Source organism: Protomyctophum bolini (assembly GCF_963924005.1).
Source record: "Protomyctophum bolini genome assembly, chromosome: 21".
Classification (NCBI taxonomy): Eukaryota; Metazoa; Chordata; class Actinopteri; order Myctophiformes; family Myctophidae; genus Protomyctophum; species Protomyctophum bolini.
This window is the reverse complement of record NC_137882.1, coordinates 10,600,804-10,628,609: the sequence shown is the minus strand read 5'-3', so window position 1 is coordinate 10,628,609 and position 27,806 is coordinate 10,600,804. Positions and strand designations below refer to the sequence as shown.

The 27,806-nt window shown below is 42.3% G+C and overlaps 2 protein-coding genes across 5 annotated transcripts in view; both read left to right on the top strand.

Moving 5' to 3' along the window:
• The first annotated feature begins 25 nt into the window (after positions 1-25).
• tram1 (translocation associated membrane protein 1) lies at positions 26-8,824 on the top strand. 2 transcript variants are annotated; one of them, XM_080793348.1, is made up of 11 exons: positions 26-293; positions 1,500-1,563; positions 3,328-3,446; positions 3,549-3,665; positions 3,761-3,819; positions 4,173-4,257; positions 4,533-4,603; positions 4,831-4,935; positions 5,151-5,294; positions 5,541-5,692; positions 7,566-8,824. In XM_080793348.1, exons 1-11 carry the CDS (start codon positions 171-173, stop codon positions 7,634-7,636), a joined length of 1,110 nt encoding a protein of 369 aa, XP_080649474.1. In that variant the 5' UTR covers positions 26-170; the 3' UTR covers positions 7,637-8,824. The 2 variants fall into 2 exon arrangements, with proteins under 2 accessions (XP_080649474.1, XP_080649473.1); XM_080793347.1 differs by having other exon boundaries at positions 3,325-3,446.
• A 1,016-nt stretch (positions 8,825-9,840) lies between these two features.
• ncoa2 (nuclear receptor coactivator 2) overlaps positions 9,841-27,806 on the top strand; it is an 83,840-nt gene continuing 65,874 nt past the window's right edge. For all 3 annotated transcript variants that reach the window (XM_080794093.1, XM_080794094.1, XM_080794092.1), the window contains exons 1-2: positions 9,841-9,981; positions 27,171-27,264. The gene's annotated coding sequence lies outside the window, so the exon portion shown is untranslated. The remainder of the gene's footprint in view (positions 9,982-27,170; positions 27,265-27,806) is intronic.

The following is a 27,806-nucleotide window of genomic DNA, read 5'->3' as shown; positions in this document are numbered from 1 at the left end:
GAACCTCCCACAAGAAGAAGAGTGACACGCCATTCAATTTCTGCCTGGCCCATGGTTGTGACTGAGGAGCAGGACAGAAAGAGCGACAAACAAAAACCCAATAACAACACGCGTTGCATCGCATTGGTGCCGTGGCCCGAGAAAAGTTGCATTGATCTTTATCTCTCAAAATGGGAATCCGAAAAAAGACCACCAAGACGCCGCCGGTTCTCAGCCACGAGTTTGTCATCCAGAACCATGCAGATATTGTTTCCTGTGTTGCTATGGTGTTCCTTCTCGGGCTCATGTTTGAGGTATGGTCCCGTCCACATGTTGAATGGCCTTTAATGTCCGTCCATTTGGAGAGAATGTATTGTTTGGCAGTGAACAGGTCGCTTATAGTGAGTGATGATGCAGAGGGGAGGGGGACTGTCCTCATCTCCCCTGTTGGAAACTGACATGGCTGTCTGCCTCTGCTCTTCACACTACTTCCTCTTGAAATCGAAAGTTTTTCCTGATCATTTTTGGTTTATTGGGTTCGTTTCTTATCTCGGGGATCATAAAGATATTCCGATCATTTTGGCCTTGGATATAAGTGTTTGGTTTTTGAGAGAGCGTGATGGACATATAACTGGTATCCCTCGTCCACCTCTCGCGCCTTCTCGTGTTATTAATCATTACTACGAATCATTATATTACAGATATAATAGATCATAAAGCTGTTATTTGCCTTCAGTACTGATTTACGGAATGACACATTCTGTTAGATTTGAGTGGCGATGCAGACGCCATGGTTACAGTATTGTGCAATACAACAACATGGTTTGGGTTTTATGCGTAGAGTGTGTTATACGTGGCAATCACAGAGCGACTGTCAACGAAAACCTGCTTGATCGAAAAAGCCTAAGTTGACTTTGGAGGAGGCGAAGACGGTTTTGAAACCACCCCAAAGGCTTAAGATAGACACGCCGACTAGCGTCAGCGCTGTGATGTGGCTTTACATTACGGTGGACAATTTTTCCACTCAAATATGAGTTTTTGAAATCAAGTGCATTTCATCCTTTAGTGAAACTGAGCGCTAGACAGACTTCCTCCTGGATTTACTTGCATCATGGGAGTTGCAGTTTTGTTCTGGTCATTACACTTCGGTGGCGACGGTGGTGCATATATGCTTTGAGTTTGAGATGCACATGATCATCTAATGTTCTTACCTTTTAAAATAATCATGTACATTGCATATTATTTGTCATCCATAAGGCCCAGAGAATCATAATTGTAAATAGTGTTTACATTTCAAATCCTTGAAAATGCCACTCCGAAAATATCACTCTCTTACTTGACATATGGACATATGGGGAATCGTGTATGGTCAAATGTAAGTCTGTACATTTTTCAACATGCCACAAAAAGAACAATCACATATTTACCGACATTTGGTAATGTTAATTATTATATAATTATTAATGTCGACATATATCATCATAATGATCACATCGTCTAAAACATTTCCCTTTGTACAGGTCACTTCAAAAGTTGCGGTGTTATTCATAACGGTCCAATACAACGTCACTATCTCAACAAATGGTATGTTTTTATGTTACACACACACACACACACACACACACACACACACACACACACACACACACACACACACACACACACACACACACACACAACACACACGGTGTATATAAATAATAGGTCTGTGGCACTCTGTGCTGTTTTGAGTGTGGAGTGAGTCAGACAGTCAGACAGACAGACGGTAGTTTATTATTTTGAGTGCAGTGGCCAAAAGGCAGAAGTTTTATGTAAGTTGGAATGTCTTATTAGATACTACTCATTAGGATTCTAGAGCGGTACTTGCATGGCCTTACACGAAAACCCATTTGAGAGCACGTTGCTTTCCTTTGGAGCTATATTTAGTCTGTCTGATTTATAAAGTTCTCTTGTGGCAAGGTTGTTCTTGGCAAATTTGGGCTAAGGTGCAATATAGGCCTCTCAAATCAAGTCCTGCTCATCTCAAGGTTAACATTTTCTTTGCCAATGTCTGATAGATTAGAAAGTGTCTAGTGGTACACGTACGTACATCCTCAGAAATGTGTTCTCTACAGTATTGGCTCTCAAAGTTATGTCATGTGGTTCCCTTGCACAAAATATTTTCAAATGGGGTCTGTGGCCAAATACATCGATTTGGGGGTCCTGACTCCTTGACATGAAAATGTTGGGAAAACAATGTCACTAACTATATTTTAGATGCCAGATGGTGGTTGAGCTTGTGCCCTTATCAGAGGGACCTTATACTTGGATATCTCTGTAACTCATTTACTCATTGTATCTAATAAGATAAATAACCGCAGGTGCACCACCAAAACCTCTCTGCAGCAAATATGCTTACATACAGCCATTTATGTTTCTTGTAGGTGCTGTGGTATTTGCGCATGATATTTCCATATGGAGTTATTATGTGTGATATAGAGCAGGACAATACATTGATTATTATATCGATTGTTTTAACTCATTTAGACCGGGAACCAGTAACTATACCTTTCACTCCGTGAACACCTTTTGAAGTTGTTGCTGTGTACAGCAACATATATCAACCATTTTTGTAATTTTTGATTAAACAGTTTAAGATATTGTAATATTTGATTTTGTCTATCGCCTAGTTCTATTGATTGGACTAGCTGGTTCTGAGCAGCCATTATGAGGAATTAGTAAAAAAATATCTCTTGATGCAGATGGTGTAACAGACATGCTGGCTGCACTTCACTGACAGTGTCACATGACTTCTCACTGCCCCATACTTACTTGACTTATGCTGACTGTGACGTGTGACTGTACACATGGGATTCTGCTTCAGTCTGTATGTAGTAGAGAACTGGGTCATACCCATTATGTTTGATAAGGGATACACTAGTCTAGAATGAGATGGGCACCGCTACATTTTGTTATTCTTTACTCTGATTTGACCCTTGATGGTTCAGTGTGGTGAAGCAGTTTTCGCTGTGGGCTCTAAAGGTGTAACATAAATACAGTTATTATCATCATTGTTATTACTTCTGCTGCTATGATAGGTAATGATTTTCTTTAAATGCATATGTTCACACAACTGTCATCAGTTTTCATGACAACTTTAGTTTACATTAACTCTGTGACTGTCAGACAGACAGTCACAGAGTTTTCTCCCTGGAAATAAGAACGTCTGGGTTTCCGAGGCTAGTCAGAGTAGAGCTTTGGCCATTGAAGCACTTCCATAATTAATGTGAATCAAGCTGGCTGATGTTTGTGTATGAAAAGGTTTTACTGTACCTGTTGATTTACTCAGTGACCTCTGTGTTCCAGAAGGCCCAGAGGAGACGGCTATCAACCATTTCCATCACGGTATCAAGGACCTGGCTACAGTCTTCTTCTACATGCTGGTGGCCATTATTATGCATGCCATCATCCAGGAGTATGTACTAGATGTAAGTGTTATCTAGTATATATTTGCACATACATACAAACCCAACACAATTTACATCCTAATTCACTGTTGTATATTGTTTGTTTACTGTTTCTCTGTACAGAAAATCAATAGAAAGATGCATTTCTCCAAGACCAAGCACAGCAAGTTCAATGAGTCTGGCCAGCTCAGTGCCTTCTACCTCTTCTCCTTTGGCTGGGGTACAAGCATCCTGATGTCTGTATGTAATTCACTGGCATTCACTGGTATTTCATTGTTCATTTTGTCCACGTGCGATTTGTGACTTTCAACTCGGTTACCTGATATTTCTTTCAGGAAAACTTCCTATCCAATCCTGTGAGCCTGTGGGAAGGTTATCCCCATACATTGATGCCGTGAGTATTCACAGACTAACTGCATTGAGTCTAACATGGTCAATCCTTTGCTTTTGTCTTCAAGTTCAGTATTTCTTGTTATACAGTTGTAAAATGGCATATAAACAGTAGGTACTACTACTAGCTAATCCAGTCTCGAATAGCCTAGTTGAAGCCATCGGTTTGCCAAGCATGCCATTTTGCCTTTCTAAGCATACATTTGCATAAGCGTTCAGGAATTAGATGGGATTGGATTTCACTCATTTGTATGCTCACAGTGGGTCTTTATAACACTTGCATTGGTAGAGTTCAATCCAGATGGATTATGTCAAACAAGTGTGTGCTTGTGTGTTGTGGGTATTTTTTTTTTTAAGATTCCAGATGAAATTCTACTATATCTGTCAGATGGGATACTGGTTACATGCACTCCCAGAACTGTACTTCCAAAAGACTAAGAGGGTAAGTGTGTTGCAGAGTGTGCACACACCTGCACGTATGGTTGACCCCATATTTAAATAATAGCATGACGTGGCTCTGAGTTGGACCCAGAGGCTATTTCCTGTTTGACTTCCTTCAGTATGATTGCATTGTTTTAAAGAACCATTGTTTTTGTGTACAAGCGCTGCTATTAATACAGAGACAATGGAAGATGGTGTACATGCAGATCCATATGCACAGTGCTGTAAATATTGTGTTCATGGCTGACTATTGCTGTCTTTCTGGTTTCTCCTCAGGAGGACATTCCACGCCAGCTGGTGTACATCTTCCTGTACCTGATCCACATTGCAGGCGCTTATATTCTGAAGTAAGAACTATCACTTTGCAAAGCCTTCATTTAAAAGTGTGTTCTTGATTGCTCTGTACATGTGCGTTTTCCTTTCATTGTAAGCCTGTCCTTGAAGAGAATGTAATGCGTGAAAGAACATCATAGGTAATCAGAGCGCGGCCCAAGGCTCTTCCAGGGTCTGCCTCTGTCCTGTCCATGTTGCTTGTAACAAAGGAGAATAATGATTTATTTTTTGTGTCTCTCAGCTTGAATCGTCTGGGTTTAGTCCTGCTAGTGCTGCACTACTTTGTTGAACTCCTCTTCCACATCTCCCGTCTGGTCTATTTCAGCAATGAGAACAGGCAGACAGGGTGAGTTCTCACCTCCTTTTGTTTAAGGAAATCCTAATTCACCCGAACTGAGATACTGATATTATTCTTAATGTCAGTCTTATGTTCTAAATTATTTTTCTTTTAGAATTACAGAAATGAGAGGAAATTGTCCACTAGCCCATGTTTTATATTGAACACCTAGTGATTTTCTTGAGTATAGATGTCTTTGTGGTCTAACCTCATGTGCATTCTAGGTTTACCATATGGGCCATCTTGTTTGTCCTTGGACGGCTGCTGACTCTGTCCTTATCTGTACTCACTGTGGGCTTTGGCCTCGCCACAGCTGATCAACAAGGCCTTGATCTGGCTGCAGGAAACTTTAATGTACTCTTTGTTCGGTAAGTTTGTGTGAAATGGGAAATGAGGCAATATTATTCTAGAATAAAACACTTTATTATTATTCAAAGTTTCTTGCTAAAGATTCTGCTGTGGAAGTTTACAAGCAACTGCCTTTCAACTTGATCATTTATCAAGTCATTCAAAATACAGTTTCCAATATAATGAGGAGAAGCCATCAATATAATCTCTATCTACACTGGCATCTCAAGTTACTTGCATTTTACCCATTCTTCTTTCTCTGCCAGGATTACTTTGTTGGCTGCCATCTGCATCACTCAGGCCTTCATGATGTGGAAGTTCATCAACTTCCAGCTTCGCCGGTGGAGGGAGCATGCCCAGGCTCAGACCTTGAAGAAGAAACAAGCTCCTGCCAAGAGCAAGTCAAAGAAAGACAAAGGTGAGTGAAAAACACTAAGGGCCAGATTCACAACGCCGTTTACGCTCATATTTTGATGGTACCGACATTTACGACCATTTCCACATTATGTGTGGAATTCATCATTTGAACTTGGCCGTGACTTTGGTCGAACATTCCGCTCATTTCCACGTCAGCTCGGAGGGTGCCGTGCCAGTGATCAAGGCATGCGTAATTGCGTATATGTATTTAGAATGCTTTAGTCTTCATGCTGAATCAATGAATGGTCCCCAAACCTCAAAAAATATATGTATGTGCCAAACATTTACATGCATGCATATATAAAAGAAAAAAAGGTGTTGCTTAGCTTATGTTATGCATAATATAGGCATGATGCAAATTCCACTCCTTGTATTTGTATTTATTTTGTAGGCTATGAGTTGCATTCAGAGCTGAATTATTAGCTAGGTCACTCAGCATGTTGACACTCAGCCAAATTAAGTTTCACGTAATGATTTAAATAAGACTATCGTGCCATAATGTCCCTGCATGAGCACCTATCCATACCCATTTGTGTCGCGGTATTAATTTATAATAATGTAGGCTACGGTATATTGATCACATGAACGCCAAACACAGAATAGCCTAATGTCTTACAATTTGATGAGGAAACAGCTGGATGAAATCTAGCTTTTCCAGAATAATGATTAATCCAAAAACGGATTAACCCTCAGTAAATAAAGGTAAAACTCTGGTTCAGAATCGGATTAAATCTGTGTCCATATCCATATTCCATTTGCTTTCCAGATTTCGTAGTAGAGTGGTGGGCAGGGAATCAATCACCCCAGTAATCAATAAAGCTCTGATGAAAATTATTGGATTTTATTTTTACCTCTGCAAAGGTGCAGTGCAATGCATCAGTTGAAGAAAGGGCTTTTATAATATCCTTGCCGAGTTTTACATGCCATTTGGCCGTGAGGTTGAACCGTACAAATTAACTTACGTGAAAGTAACTTTATTAACATAAATTATTAACACTCAGCAAGGAGTGAAGGAATCGCGTGCCAAAATAAGTTGCTATGTGGTGCACCGTGCTTCCCGACCTGTTTCCGACAGTTTCGTTTACTCTAGGGTACCGACGCTGTTAGCTTGAAGATCTGTCCGTTGACATTGCGAGAGACTCGCCTGTCAAAATCAGCTGATCAACAAGTTAATACGGTGTCGGTGCGATGCATCGCGTAGCACCACATTCACAGTTGTAAGCTTGGAGATCTATGCATATTGCAGCCCTGGCTTTGATGACGTTTTTCACCCGAGGAAAGATATTTCCTGTTGCCGTATATGGCGTGAAATGACCGTGGATCTTCAATTACACCAGATCTACAATTACACCAATTACATCAGGTGAATAGCTTGGAAAAGAGGCGAAATGAGATACACCCGCGATCCGCACAAATTAAGCCATTGGTGAATGACACATGAGATTGATCGTGCGGATTATACACTCATTTAAGCACTTTCTTTACACCTGGTTGTGAATTGCCTTCCTGAATTTGGCCCCAGGGCCATCTAATAGAAGAGTTTTGAGGGGGCAAAAAATAGCCCATAGACTCCAATGCAACTTCCGGTTGTCCCTATGTGGAACCTTCGATTGGGGACAAACCAATAGCATGTAGAAGAGCCGTCATTGGACTGGCCACATGAAGTGAACAGAGTTTGCATAACTCTGTCTATACTCTATGGCTCTGTCTGGCCCTAAGTGTTGAGTGTATTTACCATGAAAACAGACCTTTATCAAAGTACAGTATTAAGAATTATCCTCGCAAACTCCCTGTTGTGAAAACTGAAAACAACCCATTGATATGGTAACTAATTATCCCAGCAGGTGTAACTTTGACCTGTCATTTGTTTTCAGCCAATGGGGTGAATGGAGTTAGTGCCAACGGAGCGGATTCACCAAGAGCAAGAAAAGAGAAGTCGTCATAAATATTCACCCCAGGATCCTTCCTGTCTTTTCCCTCCCAAAGATCCCCTCCCTCCCTGAGCCTCACTGGCTGTATCCCACTAACCAATCCTCCAGCTCTCCAATATAATATGCATTTGAAGCTCCCACACAGGACTGACCTCCCAGCTGGACTCGAAGGGCCAGAATGCATTTAGCTTTGCTTGTTGCCAGTTTGTCCAGCACGCCTTGATTTAAGAATCATTGCTCTGCTGTGCCAATACAAATTAAACCGAAAACAAACAAACTAAAAGAAAAAAGTAAAGAAAAAAAAAAGATCTTATTTAAAAGTGCCTATTGATACCAGTTGTTTTGTACAGGGTGTTTGGATTTAAGAATTCAGGAATGATGACTTCAGTGTTTGATGTTTTTCCTAGTCAGATCATTTCATGCATTTGTATTAGATGCTTTATAGACCCGATTTCTTTGTTCTTTTTTTTTTGGCAATTAAACAAAAATGTATTGACGTTTTTTTATAATTGCAGAGCCTTGACCTGTATCTCCTCTTATATGTTCTATGAGAGATTTATTTACACACTAAGCTGGGACCTTGTAATTCTCCTTCACTTAATACTGACAGTTGCACACAAACACAATCTTTTTTTTATTACAAATCATTTAGTATGTGACTAGCAGAAGAGGAACATACACAAATGTAATTGGATGTTTCTGGGAGCTGTAAAATGAACCCAGGCCCCGTTTTTTATTTTTTTTAAGCCTAAATATTTTTGTATGTCACTGACTCATTTACAGAGGACCACAAGCATGTGTACATACAAGAAACCTTAAGTTGTTTTCCATGTTCTGTACTGAATAGAGAAGAGAGTGCTTAAAAGGGAACCAAGGATGTAACATTACAGTGGCAATGGGTTGATTCTCAGCCCTGTAGTGTGCTAAATATTTAATGGAACACTGCCAGCTAAGGTGTCCATGTAACTACATCTAACAGTGTCAGCCCAGCATACCAAGAGGCCCACCATAGAACGCATCACTTTAAATACGCCATGTATACAAATGACATGTATTCAACTTTGGCCAGTTTTATTTAAAACACTATAAACCAATGAGCAAACTCATGGTTTACTAAGAAATGAGTCTTTAATGGTAAGGTAGACTGTATTGAGGAGTATTAAGGTTGATTAAAGTCTTGTGTGGTCCACATTTATTTTCTATGTATGACTTGAGGAATGGTTTGTATTTGTTTGCCCGTGCGTATTATTGCGTACCTTGAAAATGTCCACAAGAATATAATTTGTCGTAAAATCATGGACTGAGTGAGTATATCCTGTTTTCTGTTTTGCCTACCATCACTTGTGCCAATTGAGAAGCAGTATGATAGAGCATTTATAGGCTATGTTTCCATTTCACTTATTTCCATTAAAAAGTAATTTACAGACATATCAAGTGTAGTGGACTGATTTTAGATTAAACTGAGATATTGCTGTTGTTGGTGATTTGAATGGGCCTGTTATTGTTATTATTGTATAAGACTTTGCACCTCCAGGCAAAAGAGAAAACACAAATAATGAATTGCTATGGTGACCAAGAGGGTCTGGGATTTATTTGGGTTAGGTGGTATCCATAATCCACTTGGTGGCGCTGTAGCACACATTTTGATTTAAAAGGCGCATCTAACTAGTAGTTCATGAACAGTACAGTATAGTGATTTTGGACAAATTGAATTACATTTACCGGTATGTAATGATCCCTGTCCCTGATCGGTTTATTTATTCGTGGCTGCTGCAGTCTAGATCATTTCGTGCATACTGTCGCATACAAAAAAACAAAACAATTTGGTCAAATATGTGTCAATATTCAACTGGACAACTCAAAGTAAGTGTGTGTGTGTGTGTGTGTGTGTGTGTGTGTGTGAGAGAATATATAAATAAATATAACGTGAGATCATAATCTCCGATCTGACAATCAAGTCATAGAAGAGAGGAAATAACAACGTGTCATCTGACGGGTTACTCACTGCTGAATGTTGACACAGACCCCCGTATTAAACTGAATTGATCCTGGGTGCCCCGTGATCTGGTGGTTGTGTGTGTGTGTGTGTGTGTGTGACGTGCGTACTAGCCTACATACATGCGTGTGTATGTGTGTGGTGGTGGTAGGGGGGGGGGGGGTTGGCGGACAGACAGACAGCAGCAGCGAGATAAACAGTCAGCAGCGTTGGTTGGGTTTGAGCAGGAGGAGTTTAACATGGCGGCACAGTTAGCCAGCAGCACAAATGTTGTTCCACTACTGCGAAGGTCAGGAGAAGAGCCGCTCGCGGTGGTAACGGGGATTTAAACGGCCAGGATAACAACCCTAAAAGTTTACCATCGTAAGTACGGAGCTGCGTTGAGTGTGTGTCTCCGCCGTTGTTGTTTTTGTTATGAAATGTGTGGGGTCACAACGCGAGAAAACGAAGGGGGCTTCAATCTCGGTTGTGTCTGGACTGAGCCAGCGGTCTCTCTCTCTATGGCTCTGTCTGCTCGGCATTAGCTTGATCTTGCTTGCTACTAGCGTTAGCTTCGTTGCTAATGTTGTGTCAGTGTTTATATTAACTGCAGCGGCGGAACTCACTTGTTTTATTTTATTATTGTTATATGTCGTCGCGCGAGCCGTTTCGCTTCGCTCGACAAAAAAAAGCTTTCAGGAGGGAGGGGGGGGCATACACTTTTATTTAAACTACAGTGAAAATATTGTAATTTTCTTTTAGTGGTGTCGGTCGAGCAAAGGAAAGATTCGTGTGACGATTTAAAAAACAATGCAAATGTCCAAAAAGTGTGCAATGTTTTGGTTCCCGACCCGTTTTGTTTGTTGTTTTTTGGTGTTGTTGCACGGGTCACTTAAGTTATACGTGTGACATAACGTGTTGAGTGACGTTAGGAACGGAACGGTACAGTACAGTACAGGACAGGGCAGGCAGTGTGTGTGAAGCGGGGTGACAGTGAGTGCACTGAGTGCACACACGCAGGGAAGCACTGGGGCACCAAGTTCTCTCTCTCTGCTTAGCAGCATGCTAACTCGCTACTTCAGCTTGACTGACTGGCTGCTGCCTTCCTTTGCTCGTCTTGGACGAACGGCGGTGTCGCTAGCCAAAAAAGAACGGATCTACAAGCTAATAACAACAATCACGCGTTATCTCGTCTCTGTAGATCTGCTATTTTTGGCAAGCGCCACAACGCTTCCAGAAGAATCGAATCTGTGTGTTCGTGTCGAGCGGGCTTTTAAATTCACTTGTTGTTCTACATTTCTTGTTTTATTATCGGTGTCGTTTTGACAACACGTTGCTGTCACTTGAAAACAAAGTAACTATAATGAAACAAGTATCTTAGATTGTCTCCCTCGGCTCAATTTTGTGTGTGTGTGTGTGTGTGTGTGTGTGTGTGTGAACTTTGCACGGCACTGTGCATATAAACGACAGCGGCGAGGTGAACCGCAGTTGTCTCTTTTGCCTGTTGTGTTGCTGTTTTTGCTTCCCTTTAATCACACGTTAAAGCCTTCGCTTTGAACTTGTAATACTCGCCACTGTTCCGATCAGATTATACATTGCGCATCATCTGCTATTAAGTAGTGGTCAACGGTCGAAATCGCAGGGCCGTGCCAGTCAAGCCAGGGAAGAAGACTACCAGATTAAAATGATTGTAAACCTAATAGGTTACTGTTAATGATGATGATGATAATAATAGCACTTTGTGGACATTAAGTAGAAGCTGTGTGGTCGATTGAATAGACTGTTGCGTTCTCTTAAATTGAAGCTCCAACTCGTGGGTTGTATTTGTTGTGAATTGAGCACTGGCACTGCTGCTTGGCTGATTCAGGAGGACTATACAGGCAGATGGATAGCTTGTGTAATTTCAATGTTTGTCAATGCTGCTCTTCCTAATGCTCTGGAACGCACACAGCCTGTGGAACCAGTCAAGCAGTTTTCTGTTACATCATCATCACTCTTCCTACCTGAGGTGAGCAGCGCTCATGTCACTCATCACCGATATGAGTGTTGACATGTTGGACAACTGTGACAGTGGGATACATTCAAGCCATAGCTAGTAGTAGTTACGTGCAAAAAAACGACCTAACTCCTGGATTGTGGGTCATATTTTGGTTTACTACCACACAGAATTAGGTTAGTACCTCAATTTGGTTTCATCCAATGAATGGTATATGAATTAGTCCAGGCCCCAGGAGTGGGCAGCTTTGATGATGGAGCAAGGGCCACTATATTTCCACACCCACTCCAAAGGGCCACATTGCTGTCGGGTAGAAACCTGTTATCTCCGTATTTTGACCCTTTTCGTAATTAATGCTCTACTTTGTCTTTCAATGTCACACACAAGTAGCAAAAATAGCCGATCTACAAGCTCAAAACATTTAAGTTTAGCTTACATATGGGCAGTGCCCGATTTTAGTCCTTGGACAGCAAAACATTTGAAAGGGAAAACTGCAAGTTTAAGTGAACTTATTCTCATTGTGTGTGTGGTAGGTGAGGACAATGGACATTAAAATTAAACCAGTGGCTATATTGCACACCGATCCATGGCTTGATAGTGATACAGTTTGGCAGCACACACTGCTATAGTATTCTTGTATACATATATTGTATACTGCTATCATAAATGCTTGGTTGCATAGTGTGCAACTCTGCATTAGTTGAAACTAGCATTCTGTTACATGTGAAAACAAATGTCATTTTAGTGAACACTGACAAAATAACAATGAAGAATGAGGGTGCTGGTGGCATCGTGACAGCTTAGGAATCCATGTGAGTGAGTAGTATGTGGATGTTTATACAAGGATATCAGACTGGAGGTTTTCTCACACTAACTTGGCACAATGCGTGTCTGTTACCTAGAACTATGGACTATGGCTCTGCCTGAATGCTTAAAGTCTAAACTTTAGAGCACTGTTTGCCAAACACTGGGTCGCGAACACATTTTTATGGGTCCCTTTTAATTTTTTTGTTTCCTACATTTTGTTTTTAATATTTCAAAAAACATTCCCAAAAAAGCAAAGATTTACATGAATTCAAAGCAAAATTCGATGATTTCTTTTCAGTAAATTCATGGGAAAACAAACAAATGTTTAAGAAGTAGTGAAAATAGTAGATCTACAAGCGACGTGTTGTGAGCTTGTAGATTTGCTATATTCACTAGTTAGGGTTCCGGGCAAACATCTAATTTCTCTTTCGTGTCCTACTGCCCTGCTCTTCACAATTCACATGACTTGACAACAAATTGTTTTCTTTAAAGATTCAAGAGATTTATTTGTCATGCTCATACAAGTATGTGGGAAATGTTGGTGTCTATTCACTCTTTTTTTCGTTTGATCTGTCTTTCTCCATAGTTGACTTTTGTTTTCTCTCCCTATCCCCAATTTGTTCCTCCTTTACCTCTAGCCATGTTAAACTCCAATCTTTCTAGAACATTTTATTCCCTCAATCCATCCTCATCCACAGTTCTGATATCTGACGTACTCATGTATGGTAACCCACAGGAGAAATCAGAGCTGCAAAAATAACTTATTCTGATGTGCTTTGAGTCAAATCTCATCTTGTACTCATATTGGCCTTTGCCCTGTGATAGATGGCTCTGTTGTGTCACTTTGAGTGATACTGTGTAATCATTTGACCCTTGTTCTCTCGCATCTTCTACGCATACACTGCTAGTTTATTCTTGAGTTGTTACTTGTTACTGTTGGCTTCATGCAGATTTTGCAGACAAATGTATAGCTTCACACTTCGTGAAGTGACGTGCTGCTGAAATGTCATAGTCACACTATTAATTGAATAACTGTTCCTTAAGGCTAGTTATCCTTGTGTTTAAAGGTACTATAAAATGGAGAAACTCTTTCCAAACTTGACAAAAATACCAGTGAACTACACCGCTGCTCTGGTTTCCACACTGTTTTCCTAATGTGTTAGACATTAGGTTGAGTCATTTGAACCAGGCTGGAAAATGACATCCCTGTCTCTGGTGCTTAGCATGGCGATCTTATGAACAACACCATGCCTCCCGTCTCATACAGGTTATTTTAATGTGGGGTGTCAAATAACAGTGTTCATGGCTAAGAGACTGGAGGAAATCTAGGCTTCCATAATGATGTTGCAACTTGCTACTTGGCCCTGCATAAAACAACACACTGCACACAAAGACCCAATGTTAGAAGGAACTACACTACAGCACTGCTGAGTTGCGTTTGGCAAAGAAAGACGTAGTGCACCCTTCTGAGTTTACTGAAGTAATCTGCAGCTGTTACTTTGTCTCCCCCCCCCCCCCCCCCCCCTTTATTTTGCTAATGACTGAATAATTAAATCATTCTAAACTGACGGATAGACGGCTTGGCATAATGTGACCAATTAAACAACACGCAAGTCATTTTCAGAAGATTCACATTGTAACTGAGCTATAGATGTGTTCTGTCCATCACATATCGTATGTGGCCCACAGTGTATTATTTACATGACTCACAGACCTTTTAACCCCTACCCCTTGTATCTGTTAGCCTTGTCTCCTCAGTGAGCAAGTGAGCATCTTCACCCTGCTGCCTCTGCGTTTGTGTTGTCATGGCAACAGCGGTGTGACAGGTCCTCGGTGGGCGTGAGGGATGAGCTGTGGGGTAATGGGCCTGGCACATTATTTTTGCAACAGAGGAAGAGAGAGGAAAAGTAGCTAAGGGTAGGAGGAAAAATGGGAGCGTACAAGCTTGTAGGACTTGGAGGAGAAGTTGTGGTTTCTCAGGTTCCACTCCAATTCTTGCCGTCAAATTGTGATTATTAGCTGACCTCATAATCCATCAATGCTAAAGAGTTGGTCTTCTCTTGCTTAGAGTTAACAGTTCTTGTTTGCGGTATAGCCTATATAATTACCTTTGGGATGATTGTATCAATCATCAACCTATAATGAACTCGACAGCCAGCCAATAAGGTGTATGGAAGACGATTGCATTAAAGTGCATGCTAATCTGAAATCTAAAATTGTCGGGCATTGTATTGTAATTGTAGGACAGAATGCAGGTAGCAGCATCACATTGCACCAACTTTCTACTAAAACGACCACGGATGTTGTTAATTTTCTGTTTTGGTTACAACAAACGACTTAGTTTCTGGAAACACCTGTTATTTTCACACAGCAATAGCTGTGATGTAATGGAATACTGCAATGCAAGAAGGAGAATATGTAATCGGTATTCAGTAACCTCCTTTTTTTTTTACAAAAAACTCAGCAGGGCTCCAGTGATCTTCAGGCCCTTAGGCAACCCAATGATTCTGACAGGCCAGGCTCCTCTCCACTTACATAGGTCAGCCACAGTAAAGTGCATATTGATTTCCCCAGGCCAGATGATATTGTGTTGTCTGCTCCCCATTGCAAAGAAGGTGCCCTCAGCCAGGTTGACTTGCATGGAGGGGCCTACAGAGGTCACATGACCACCGAGTGTGACAGTGCTGCTTCTGCTGCTGTTTTCCCTCATGGCGTCGTATATACCGTGCCGGCACAGGCCGAGTTCCCAAACTGCTGAGCTGTGAGAAACTAGCAGTTTGTTGTTCGTTTTGAAACACGCAGGATTTCATTTTCAACTTCACTTAGAGAAGAGATTGTCTGTGTTGTCTTCTCATCATTTCAATGCTTGTAAGAGACAAGATTTAAAATTAATTGCTTATTTATATTCATATTGGGATGAGCCAACTAGTAAGGATGCTGTTCCCGTGTGTGTGTGTGTGTGTGTGTGTGTGTGTGTGTGTGTGTCGCGCTGGATGCTAGCATGTGGTTGGCAATATGCCCACTGCCCATGGTGGAATGAATCCTTGGCACCGGGTATAGAGAAGTTGGATTGAGTTATCCGCCTGCTAGAGTGGGTGGGTGGCCCAAAAATATCTTCTGAGAATGACTAGTGAGGAAATTGAGTAGTTGAGTGTTTGTTTCAAGTGAAGGTAGTGCAACACTGTACCACTGCTGGTACACCATGCGTTGGGCTGAGGTAGTGTGTGTGTGGCACGTCATGGTGAGAACACCGGTGGTTCTCGTCCTCTTGACATAAAGCCAGAGGAATGTGTGGATTCAGTTTCTGGCTTTTCACTCTGTACATAGAGCAAGGGTCAAACTCTGACCAGCCTGATACCAGGTGTCACTGAAATAAAGGCATGTCAGTGTCTCTCTCTTTCGCTCTCTCCCTGCTGACTCAGCTGTGTTTCTTGGGTGACATATGTGTTTTGCCTGCAGTGCTTACTGTTCTTCAGACGTACAGGCAGTATCCAAGCGATTCTCCTCAGTTGAGGATAGTTAAAAAAAAACCTTCACTTTCACCCGTTAGCAAGGGCTGCCTGTAGTACATTGAATGTATATTTTTCAGTTGGGGGTTAACATGATTTATGGGCCTGGCAGCGGCACACGCATGCATCCGCAGGCAGGCAGCTGGGGTGACTTCACAAGACTAAGGACTGGAGAGAGTTTTCTCCGAGGATAATCGTTAGCTTCCTTTAAAAACAATATATATTGTTGCTCTACTCTAAACTAATTGCACTACTTCCTACTATACTCTGAGTCTGAAGTTCTCTGAACGCATTTAGACCAATCACAGCAATTGGGGTCTTGAGAACAACTGGTTTGGGATTTGCTTACACAGCTGTCTCGACCACAATCACAGCAATTGGGAGTGCATTTTCAATATAGAAACATGGAAGTACCATACCATGTAGGCATGACTGTCTAACTCTAAATGCCTGAATTAAACAGTTGATTCACAGCAGAATATGATTTGACCACCTGACTTAAAGGAACATTTCATCACTGGAAGAAACTGCAGTCACTCAATGTTAAAGGGCCACTTCACCCCTTTTGCAACCAGAGCTTATTTTAATGATGTTTAGGACACAAACACTTTCTTGGGGTTTTTATGTTTTTTTAGATGTTCATGACCAAAATCCTGTCATGAAAATATGGTCTCACTTCCTTCCTGGACTACAAAGTCACACCTCCATGCAGCCTCCCCCCTCTCCACAAGGAGGGGAAGTGCACTAAAGCATTATGGGCATTGTATGAATTCAGCAATTCAGGCAAACCTAGTCAAACACACAGACATCATTTTTCTGGCCATAGTGTGCAAATTTAAAATTGTGCTACTTTTATCTAGTATAAATGGTATTAACATTAAGTGACTGCAGTTTCTTCCAGTGGTGAAATGTCCCTTTAATTATTTGTAGTAGATAACAGCACAATTTGAAACGGCCAATGCCGTTAATCTACGCCAAATGGTCTTGTATTATGATCGATCGGGTCGTGATACTACTTTAGCAGTGGGTTGCTAGCTGATGTCAACAACTATGGAGCGTGCCATCTTGAATTTGAAGGCTTAGCTGTGGCCTGTGAGCGTGTGTTTTGCATATTTGCATATTAAGTAATAAACTTAAACTCCATTCATATGTCGGTTTTTCGTCGGGTTTGGGTGTATTTATTATATTTATTTGGTGGTAATTCTGCCCCAGAGTGACAGCCAGGCAGTACCAAACACAGTACCAATACACTACCAAACACTTTTTCACAAATCAGACTGCACAGCCACAGACTGTACAGTCAGAGAGTGAGACTACAGCGAGTCACCATGCCATGATAAGAGAGATGATTATTGATTACAAACTGCAGCAGCAGTACTGCTAGCCCGGCCGCTAGCCACCAGTGTGGCTCAGCCTGTACAACAACAACAACCAGACGCGTCACCACCATTCACTGTGAGTCGCAACACCCGCACTAGTGTATAGGTGATCCCCCCCCCACACACACACCCACACTTTGACCACCTGATAGCTCCTAGTGACACCCCTGACAACAACAAGTAACAACAACCGGCATTCACAGCACAGGACACTGCAAGGCTGCAAGTTGACATGTTTATTTACCTGATTGCTGCTGCGTAGTAGTTCAGTCTGACGCCTTTTCTTTTTTCATATCCTGAACGGATAAAGTCGCTTCATGATGATAGACTGATAGATTCCGTGTGTTGTTGTCTAAAAAGAAACTCTCCCGTCCGAACCTGAACCGATTACACCAAAGCAAAAATACTTTGAAAGGGGGGGCGTTTCCACGTGGTAGAAATAACTACTACGGCGTCGGCATGTCTCTGATTCTGATCACTAAGGCTGACGGAAGATTTCACCCTTCTGAGCAGTGTACACTCACTGCACAAAGACGTTCTTTGAACGTAGTTCTTTGGAGGCCTTTTTTAGAATTGGGGGCCCTACGCAGTCTGTGTATAGGACCAATCGGCTCCGCTATGGGAGGCTCCCATAGCGGAGCGCCCCCTACTGGTACCGGAGCTGCCTCTACACTTAGGGGAGCTGAAGTGACAGGTACCGGAGCTGAGCTCCGTCAAGCTCTGGCTGAAATTAAGCTCTACCATCCATTGCAATCCAATCCAAGCCAACCTTTGTGATACGTTTACTGCACATATTGATGTTGATATTGCTAATTTGCTATGACAATTCCTTTGAAATATTGTGCAGCCCTGAACCCTGTGCAGAGGTTGGGCAGGCGATTAATAGCACCAATAGTAAAAATGGCAGTGGCGTTTTGACTGTTGCTACAGAGTGATTTGAAAGATGGTGTAAAGGGAACGACATAACAATCCATTTCACACTTGTCAACTGCAGTGATGTTTTTAAGACCACCTAAAGCAAGAACCCAAGATCAAGATAAATTGATGAATAATTATTTATAAAAAAACTACGTAAATAAGAATAGATGCAATATGTAAATACTATATAACTACCGGTAAACACTAACACTGCAATTGTATTTGACTGACTTTGTAAACACTCAGTAGAATCAGACGTGAGCCCCTTCACTTGGCATTTTAGCCTACCTTAAACTATGTTGAGTGATGGTGAAGTAAGACCTTATGCACTGAATACTCAACAGACAACATGATACTAGAAGTATCTCTTCTAGAATCGAGATGCTGTCACACACACACTCCACTATAAAGGTTAAATGGCCAATAGCTCTAGGGTCTACCTGACCCGGCTGTGTCTTGGTGTCTCACCAGGGGACCGTGCAAATGGGAGGCAAATGACGAATTAGAAGAGAAAGCCGCTTCGCTTTGCTCTTCACTCTGTCTGTTCCAATTATGTGTGCCGCTGTCAGAGCAGGCTGCAGGACTTAATCAGGTAATACTGAGGTTTAGCAGTCCAACCCTGAGCATGTTCAACAGACCCATTATCCTGCTGCTAGAACATTGGTCGGAGAAAAGAGAATTCTACTTTAACAAAGCAACCCGGCATTAAAGTAATGCTATCACAAATTGAAACGCTATCTCTATATCTGGTATAATGTTGCATTACCAGCCAGTCATCTGTGTGTCTCTGAAACGCCACATAAGTTCTGCTGAAAGGTTTACGCCAGCGATGTCACTGGAGTGTTTTTTAGCTAGCTTTGGCAACATTGTCCTTGTTTGCTGTATGTACATAAAATAATTGATGTCAGAAAATATGAATTGGTTTGATGATGGAGGCAAAGTACTGTATGTTCGTGCCAGGTTGGTGCTTTCCTGCAAAATACAACATGGGATGTGTAGGAACACAGAGATGGGTAGAAACATGCATGGAGAGATTTTCTTTATTGTACATATAGAAGGTATGCGCATGCATAAAGTGAATGGCAAATTGAGGTGGCAAAGTGAGTTTAACACTGTTTAACATCATTTCATGGAATCAGATACAGTACATTTCTGTAGATAGATATATGGGCTGTCAAGGCCAGAAAGTAGTTTTCTGCCACTCGGTAGGCATTCACACATAACTTCCGGTTATGATGATGTCAACACGCATACCCTCTATTGTTGTTTCTATAGGTAATCTTGGTAATCTCACACTTTACATTTGTTCTAAATTTGAACTTGTCAAACTTTGTGGAGTTGCCCAAACGGCAAGTGCACATTTGAGTGATGAGTCTGCTATAAACACAACACGAGATGTAGCTATAAACACAACATGAGATCACGAGTCACGACACTGGTATCGGTATTCGGTATCGGCTAACACAGAAATTGAGGTATCGGGATCGGATCGGAAGCAAAGAAATCGGGACATCCCTAGTTGTGCCCCCAACAAAATCTGAGGCTGGAAAAAAAACCTTGCTTATTTCGGACCCTGGTCTTGGAATGACCTACAGACCAGACTCAAACTGGCTGCTGTGATTCTTTAAAAGGATTGCCATGGGCACACTTTCCAAACACTGCTCCTGCTTTGACGTATAGCAAATGTTGCTTTTTAGTTTACTAGCAAATTTCTTTGCTTAGTTTTTTATTTATTACTAGTCTTTATTGGTTGCATTACTAGACGTTCGTCACGTTCCTGTTCTCCCTTTAAGCTCCTTCGGTAGTGGGTATTGGAGCACTGTATGTTTGTCCTGTTTTTTGTAGTATTTATTGTTACTGACAGAGCTGTGTCACTTATTTTGCCTCTTCTCTTGGCCAGTTCACATTTGTAAAAGAGACTTCAGTCTCAATGTGGTTTTACTGGTTAAATAAAGGTTAAATCAAATAATAAAATAAATAAGGACATTAGGTTGGAGTGGCTTATTGTCTATCATTCAGCCGAGCAATACAATGGACTACTAGACCGGTGAGGGGACGGGTTGCTGAGGTAGAGTGCCGGCCACACCTACTGTCAGCTCCAAATACTTACTGCACAAGTTGGTGGTGCCCGGTATTGAAGCTCTGCCTGAGCAACCCAGGCTATTCTATAGAATATGAAAAACATTGACTATACATAGATTTGGTGTGGGTGTGCAGACTCTGCACGCGCGCATGGGCATGCATTTTCTGGACATATAATTAATATATAGAACGAAAATATATCCCTTGGATGCACCTGGGATGTATCCTCACTCCTCAGTGATGTATCCCAAGGTCATCGGGGTTTCGGGTCTCGCGAACATCATACCCCTCACTCGGGTGACCCAGCCGGGGTGAAGTCCCGAGTTACGGCAGTAGCTACATAATAAATAAAATAAAAATAAATATATATATTGATTTAATATTTGATTAACAGTACTAATCAGTAACGCATATAATACTACATACAATACAAAACATTGGAATTAAACTGCCATATTGCGGCAGTATTGAGTTCACAAGTTCCCTCCTTCTGCCTGCATCTGGTCTCAAGCAGAAACGATGAACCCGAAGCAGCGGGACAAAAATCTGATATATCCATAATAATTTTGAGTTGTAGTCCTGTTAGGTTGTGTTTACATCTGCTCTGTGGCACAGCTACAATACGTCACCAGTCTCGCGTCGATCCCGCCTCTAGCGGCCGCATACGGCCGCATATCGCTCCGATCAGCATTTGATCGGAGTGTATGTGTGCCCCAGAGAGAGTCCAGATGGGAAGCAGGAGGAGGACCTCACTGCTGCCACCAGCTGGCGGAGTCAGGTTAAGGAAGGGGGGCAGTCAAAGGATTCTATACTATCAAGGAGTTAACTCTTAAACCCCAGGGGGGTCCAGGGGGAAAATATGGAGTTGGAACCGGAGACCGATTTGGGTCTCCATTGACCCGCTGAGCGCTGTTCAGAGGTGGACAGTCGCTGCCCCCGCCCGTTGGGGCAATGGGGCTCAAGAGGTTGAGGACAGGAATTGTTCTAGGTTAGCATGCATTATTGCGTGTGTGATTGTGTACAATGTGCATGTTACACTCCCCTGTGTGAACCTGATTGGTGGACATCCACACCATTCTTCTCTGTAGTGCGCAGCTGATCAAGAGACAGACTTGTGTCAGCTGATTTCTCTCCACTCCTCTTGCTGCTTTAGATGGCATTGCTTTATCTTTGGTCTGCTGCTACTGTACAGCCTCCGGGCCCCTGGGGGAACTAATTCCTAACTCACCGTGACAGTCTCGGCCAGGAAGGGGATCATGGAGACACACACTCGACACACAGGCACAAGCAGGCACAAACAAGCAGGCACAATAGACATGCAGTAGACGTGCAGAATGTGGTCACAAGATGAGCTGCACAAACTCTTAAAGGGATGGTACAGTTTTACAAACGTAATTTTCTCACCCCTCGTATCTCGTTCTCATTTCACTGTCTGCATATCTATCTGACTCTTAAGCACACGTTTGCTTTGTCGTGTCGGAATGACTCACCTTTTTTACAACGCGTCTTATCAGTCCTCATAATAGGCCTAACACATTTGTGTTTATCCTCCCTGTGGTCACAGCCGAAGGAGCTGGCAGGGCTCCTATTTGAGCAACAGATGTAAAGGCCTTTGGCATATGGCTGGATAAAGACATGAGGCAACTGCACCCAGAAGAGAGCTGAAATCTGCAGGCACGTGGCCAGTGCAATAAATAATAGTGTCTTTTGAAGGTGGAGTTCATGCAGGGCCCTTATTATTAGCCATGGAAAGGTTTTTCAGCCTAATTCAAAATGTATTCTTCAGCACAAACTAGAGTTGTCCCGATACCATTTATTTCAGACAGTATGAGTACTTAATTTTTAGTACTCGCCGATACGAGTACTTTATTTTTGTTGAGTAACCACTTATTTGAGCCCCTTTTTCTCATAGATGCAGATTGTTCTCCGATCTATACTTGTCATTTATGCTTGTAGATCGGCTGTTTTTGGCAATTTGCTGCAGTGTTGGGTCAGATTTGCTCCTGTTGCATTCGTTCAGCCTAGTGTCATTTGGATTTTGGATGTTTTGGTACTCGGGTCAAAGTATCGGGGGCCGGTTCCGAGTATGAGTACTTGAGGGTGTAATCGCCCGAGTAACCAATATCAGTATCGGTATTGGAACAACTCTAGCACAACCCACTCAATTAATTTAGTTAACAATAATATGAGCTACCCAGTAAATGGTGCATTCCAAATCCAATGGTGCATATCCAAAGCTCAGAATTATAATCAGCTTTGTCACATCACAAGTTTCTACAGGTATACAGAAGTGGGTGAAATCCCCCCCCCCCCCTCTCCTCATAAAAGGCAGCTCCATCAATCTGTTTGTCTATTACATTCACCCACTACATTCACATATTGTACATTCACACACACCGATGGTATGGGAAACCATGCAAGACACCAACCTGCTCATTGGGAGCAGTTCTGGGTTCAGCGTCTTGTTCAAGAACACTTGGACACGAAGCCAGGAGGAGCCTGGGATTTAACCAGGAACCTTCCAAAGCAGCGCCTCTATCACCTGAGCCCAGCAAACGTGTAAGCTACACGTGGACAGTAGTTGATGATGACTTTCACAACCAAGATTTTCCAAACATTCCAAGTCATTCTGTATCACATTTGGTTGCAATAGCGGTTAATTATGCTGATAATCCTGTCTCACAACACCTTAGATGGGTAATTGTTTGTTTGCAGGACTTCCCAAGGTGGAACAAAGCCTATTGATTATTGGTTAGGAGCAGGATGTTGGCTGAGCCTTGACCCGACCTCTATGGAGCAGCACAAGCCCAGGGTGCTGCCATTAGGTCAGACATCAACTCTGATTCTTATTGAATCGAGGGGCCATTAGTGGGCTATTCAAAAGGCTGCCAGCAGGGGCTCCATTGGTGTTTAGCCCCCGTGACCTGGCGATTATGGTCAATTTCTGTTTCTGTGAAATATTTGCTGCTGGTCCCCATCTAATCCCCAGCCTCCTGAGAGGGCTGATCATTAGCCACCCGGCTTGTTAGAGCTGTTAGCAGAGCCCGGGCGACAAAGCCTTTTAACACAAGTGGAGTTCATCTCCGCTCCAGGAGAAAGTAGTGGATTACAATGACTCAGTCTGAATCTCTGGCTTTAAGACTGTCCTGTCCTGCTCACATACTCTGATCATATCATCACTAAATGGTGCTGACGGGAGACAAGCAAGTTGTCTACCGGAGACCTTTGTCGGTAGGCCCACTGGCCCAGAGATTAGAATCTGTCTCCGCACGGTTGGAAATGTGAGTTCTGAGGTCACAAAATGATACTGCCCATCCTTTAAGCTTCTGTTTACCATGGTCACCACTGCGTGAACTTGAAATTGTAGTCCAGCCGCATCATCAGCAACGCTCTTTAAATTAGTAACTGTGCTCATAAAGCCTTTTTAATTCAGTTTTGTTTTACCAATTCAGTTTCATTTTCCTTTGACAGATATCGAGTTGTTTGTCATAAAGACCATGGAAACTATGGCTTTTCTCTCGCTCCATAGGTACATTTTAATTGGCTGCTGTCCGTTTAATGGGAGCTTGAACTTTTAACCTGTTGAACTCTGATCTCCCACAAAATGCCAACAGATGGCAGGAGGACAGTGGATGTGTTGGTCAGTGAGCCAAAGCCAAAGATCCTCTGAGTGTGCAGGCATACGGCTTTGTATACTGTCTCTTACCGCATCTGTGTTCACATGTGTTTTCAGGTATATGTCCTATCCTGTAAAACATTGTGGAAGCCAAGGAGTATGAATTTTTAAGTTGTGTTTTCACTCCGCATTTCTTTTTCTTTTTACGTTTTTTGTCTTTGTGGAGGCAGCTGGGGGGAGGTGCAGTAAAGCTCAGTGTCAGACTTGGCATGGCTGTCTGTGTGTGGTTGGTTAGTTTACGCCAATGTGTTCTGATTTTAGATTACACTATCCATGTAATTACGCCTCACAATGTAATAACTAAAATGTAATATAAGCTCATTGTAATCAGTTCATAATGCACAAAAAACTATGCATGCATGTAATAACGGCAACATACGTTTTTCAGAAAACTGTGTGTGTGTGTGTGTGTGAGATATGACACTCGCTTGAGTCGCTTCTGATTTTGGGTCTACTATGTGTTAGGGATGTGTAAATGTGTCCAAAATGAAAATCGATTGGTATAATTGGGGGGGGGGGACTTTTTTTTATATGAACCCTACAAATAAAAGCTTCAATTGCGGAAATTGTCTCAATCAGGTTAATAATATCAGATACCATTACCAATCAGCACCAATAATGCAGTTGGTTTCAACTCTTTTCATATCTTGGAAATTGAGTAATGTAAATCATTAACAATACTAAGTTAATAAGGGTCCATTTGATTACTAACTACATCTTTTAGATGAGGACCACTGGTGGTGAATTCCCAACACCTGCTAAATCCACCAAACCTGTATCTTGATTGGAGTCAATCTCCACTCCACAGTCACACTCCTCTCAGTCATGCAGCTACACAGACGCTTATTTGATTTTCAAATAGAAGCACTATGATCCACTGATCCTTTCCATAGATATGCCCATATATATTTAATAACACTCACATCCCAATAGAATAATCCACGCTTTTTGATTGGCTGTGATGGCTCCTGATGCTTTTCAATCAATATGGTAAATTGTCTCTGTATAGTTTCTCCATAATGGGGCCAAAGCAGTCCACAGAGCAGCCGGTGGGGGTGTGTGTGGGTGGGAGGGTGGAGTGTCACTGGCAGTGCTGAGACTGAACATGTGACAGAGCACTAATGCTCAGAGGAAATTCCTCCAGAGGATGAGAACTGAGAGCCAAGGGGGAGGTGGGTTGGGTGGGTCGGGGGGGGGCAGTGGAGAGCGTAAGCAGCGGCAAAGAGGAAGGCGGAGTTGAGAAACACTGTTTTGAAATATCACAGCAGACGTGACGGCAGAACACAAACCATAGTTTTAGTTTACGAATGCATTTATGGCAATTGGGGATTCCTTTTTTGCTTTACAACTAATACAACATATATTCCAATAAATATCCGTTTTCTTATCTCCTGTCGTCTTTAGAAAATCCCACACATTCATCACATCCTGTTTGTTTGGGTGAGCCTCTCCGCATGGCTCTCTGGCTGTGAACTTGTGCAGGCCAGGGTTCAAAAGGGGATTCGGTCCCCAATTACGTCATCACATTATGACCTCACGTGAACGCATTCCTCAGCTGGCTCAGTTGGCAGGTATTTGAGAGAAATCTCCACAGTGTAGAAGGGCCGGCTGGCTCTACTTACATCGGCTATGTGTGGTGTGTGCCTCTAAAATGATTCTCTGGCCTCATTACTGCGTTGCCAAATGCCACGATGGAGTCCTTTTTTGACGGGGAGACCATCCCAAGTCCTACATACTACATCCTGGAATGTGGGCGTTTCATGAGAATTTCTGCCTTCTTTTTCCCATCGCTCTAAAGGGGCGGTCACAGATTCCGCGTTCTGGATCTCCGAAGCTGTACGCTAGATATTCTGGCTGGCCACAGCGGACACATGTGCGGCTTCCGCTGGCTGGTGCTGGGAACAGGGCTGGGTACAGACGGGACAGACAGATGGCACTGCCACAGCTTGTTTCCATAAATAGATAACATCGTTCAGTATTGATTAATATTGCATTGAACTCGGTACGAGCTTGTACTTTGAGTCTGAGTGTGATTTTTTTTCTCCCTTCACAACAACCTGTAGGCAGCGTTGATGATGTGCTCTCAATTAATCTTATTATGTCCTGTTTGAGTCGTCAACAACGCCGATGAAGGCTGTTTGAGCTGAAACACGTCCGTTGTTTGTCTCGTGAGGAAAATAAAATTGTGAAAAGGACATTATGGATTGCTGCTGGTTTGTTTATCCTATCATTGTATGTTTTGATCATGCACCCACCCAACACCTTGTCAGTTTGGAAATTGGCATGCAGTGTGGTTTGGTTTCTGTTCCTGGATCACTGCCAATGTCCATGTCGAGTAGGACACCTACTGGTTGACAATATATTAATTAAAGTGGGCTATGTGGTGTTACCGGTGTTGACATGCATTTATTAATTGTTACACCGTGACAAACAACCTTACTTACTTACATTTGCTGACTGTCGTCTTTACTCTCCAGCCATCAAGGCCGAGCTATGTGCCTGGCCAGAGGGGCTCGCTTCCCCCGTCGGAGGCCAAATAACTATAGCGGTTTTTATCATTTCAGTAAATAAGGATAAACAAACTGCTTCACATGAACAATGTTGGTGTAATTAAGAGATGCGATAAGGGATATATGTTTTATATACACAGATTTACAAATAAAGGAGCATTGGAAAGGCTTCATGCTTTAAAAGGTGACTGTATCCCAGTCACAGTGACTTTACTGCATGTCATTTGTTCTTGTTTCATTTTCTTTGAACAAGTAGTTGCTTTTCCTAATTATCTGAACAAGATGACTTCAATTGAAACCCCTTTATCCTGTCTAATTAATTGTGTGTCATGATTAAAAAGACTTACTGTATTCCAGGATGTAATAAGGTTGCAAGGTCTCCCAGGAGATGGACCCTGTAGACACTCCACTTAGAGCTCTACGTTAAGCTAACGCTAATCATGTGCAGTGCAGAGCTGTAGGCCTGTTACTAGTCTGCTAACGACTAGCTAAGTGGAGCTATTGACAAACTCGTAGCTAGTTTCAGTCTTGCATTTAACACTACTAAGGACCTGTGATTGTCCTGCTTCAGCACCACTTGGACCATTGTTGCTACCTTAACTGGACCACTTTGCTGAGTTGTGCCGGTTCTGGCAAAATTCTGAGTAACATACTGTATATCCTGACTGTATTTTTATTCCTTTCATTTTTTTACAGTTCTTCAGCAGGGAGGCGTGGATGATTCTAAAAGGTTTCCCAGTGTTGTATTCCTGCAACTATGCCCTGAGGGATCCCCTGGACTGAAGCCAAGGTGAGAAGTGCAGTCATGGCCATCTTTCTGCTTATGTAATAATGCCTTGTATATAACCTCCTCCCAACACTACAGTGAGGGACACCAACAGCCGCGGTGAATCCTTCTTCCTGCTCATTAAAGGGCTACTCTTTTAAGCCTAAACCATGTTCATTGGAACTCGCCCCAGGCATGACCCTATACTGCATCATGTACTTTGTTTTTGTTCTCATGTGTGATGTCCCTCCATCCAGGCTCATTGATTTGGAGAAAAGGTGTTTTCTCAGCTGTATCTTTGTAGTTTGAGTGCGGAAAGGTTGGCTGTGATATCTGAGCTGAGTTTCTCCACCATTTGATGAGCGACACTATGAGTGTGAACATCTTGCTTTATCTCAGTTTTCTGGCCACCATGATGAGTGCAGCTGCTGCAGGGAGATGGCCTGCATATCTAGACTTCTTCCCCTCTCCTGCTCATTTTCCTTGCCAGTAAATTTCCAGTCAACCAATAAATGGCCAGATCCAACAGTTATTTTGGTTTTAAAACTAACGGCAGCATCTGAAAG

What these genes read in the sequence shown, in the direction of transcription:
- tram1 (XM_080793347.1), top strand. Translation starts at nt 171, where the DNA reads ATGGGAATCCGAAAAAAGACCACCAAGACGCCGCCGGTTCTCAGCCAC. An exon ending in CGTCACTATCTCAACAAATG is followed by an intron (nt 1,564 to 3,324) that starts GTATGTTTTTAT and finishes TCTGTGTTCCAG; the next exon opens with AAGGCCCAGAGGAGACGGCT. An exon ending in TTTAATGTACTCTTTGTTCG is followed by an intron (nt 5,295 to 5,540) that starts GTAAGTTTGTGT and finishes TTTCTCTGCCAG; the next exon opens with GATTACTTTGTTGGCTGCCA.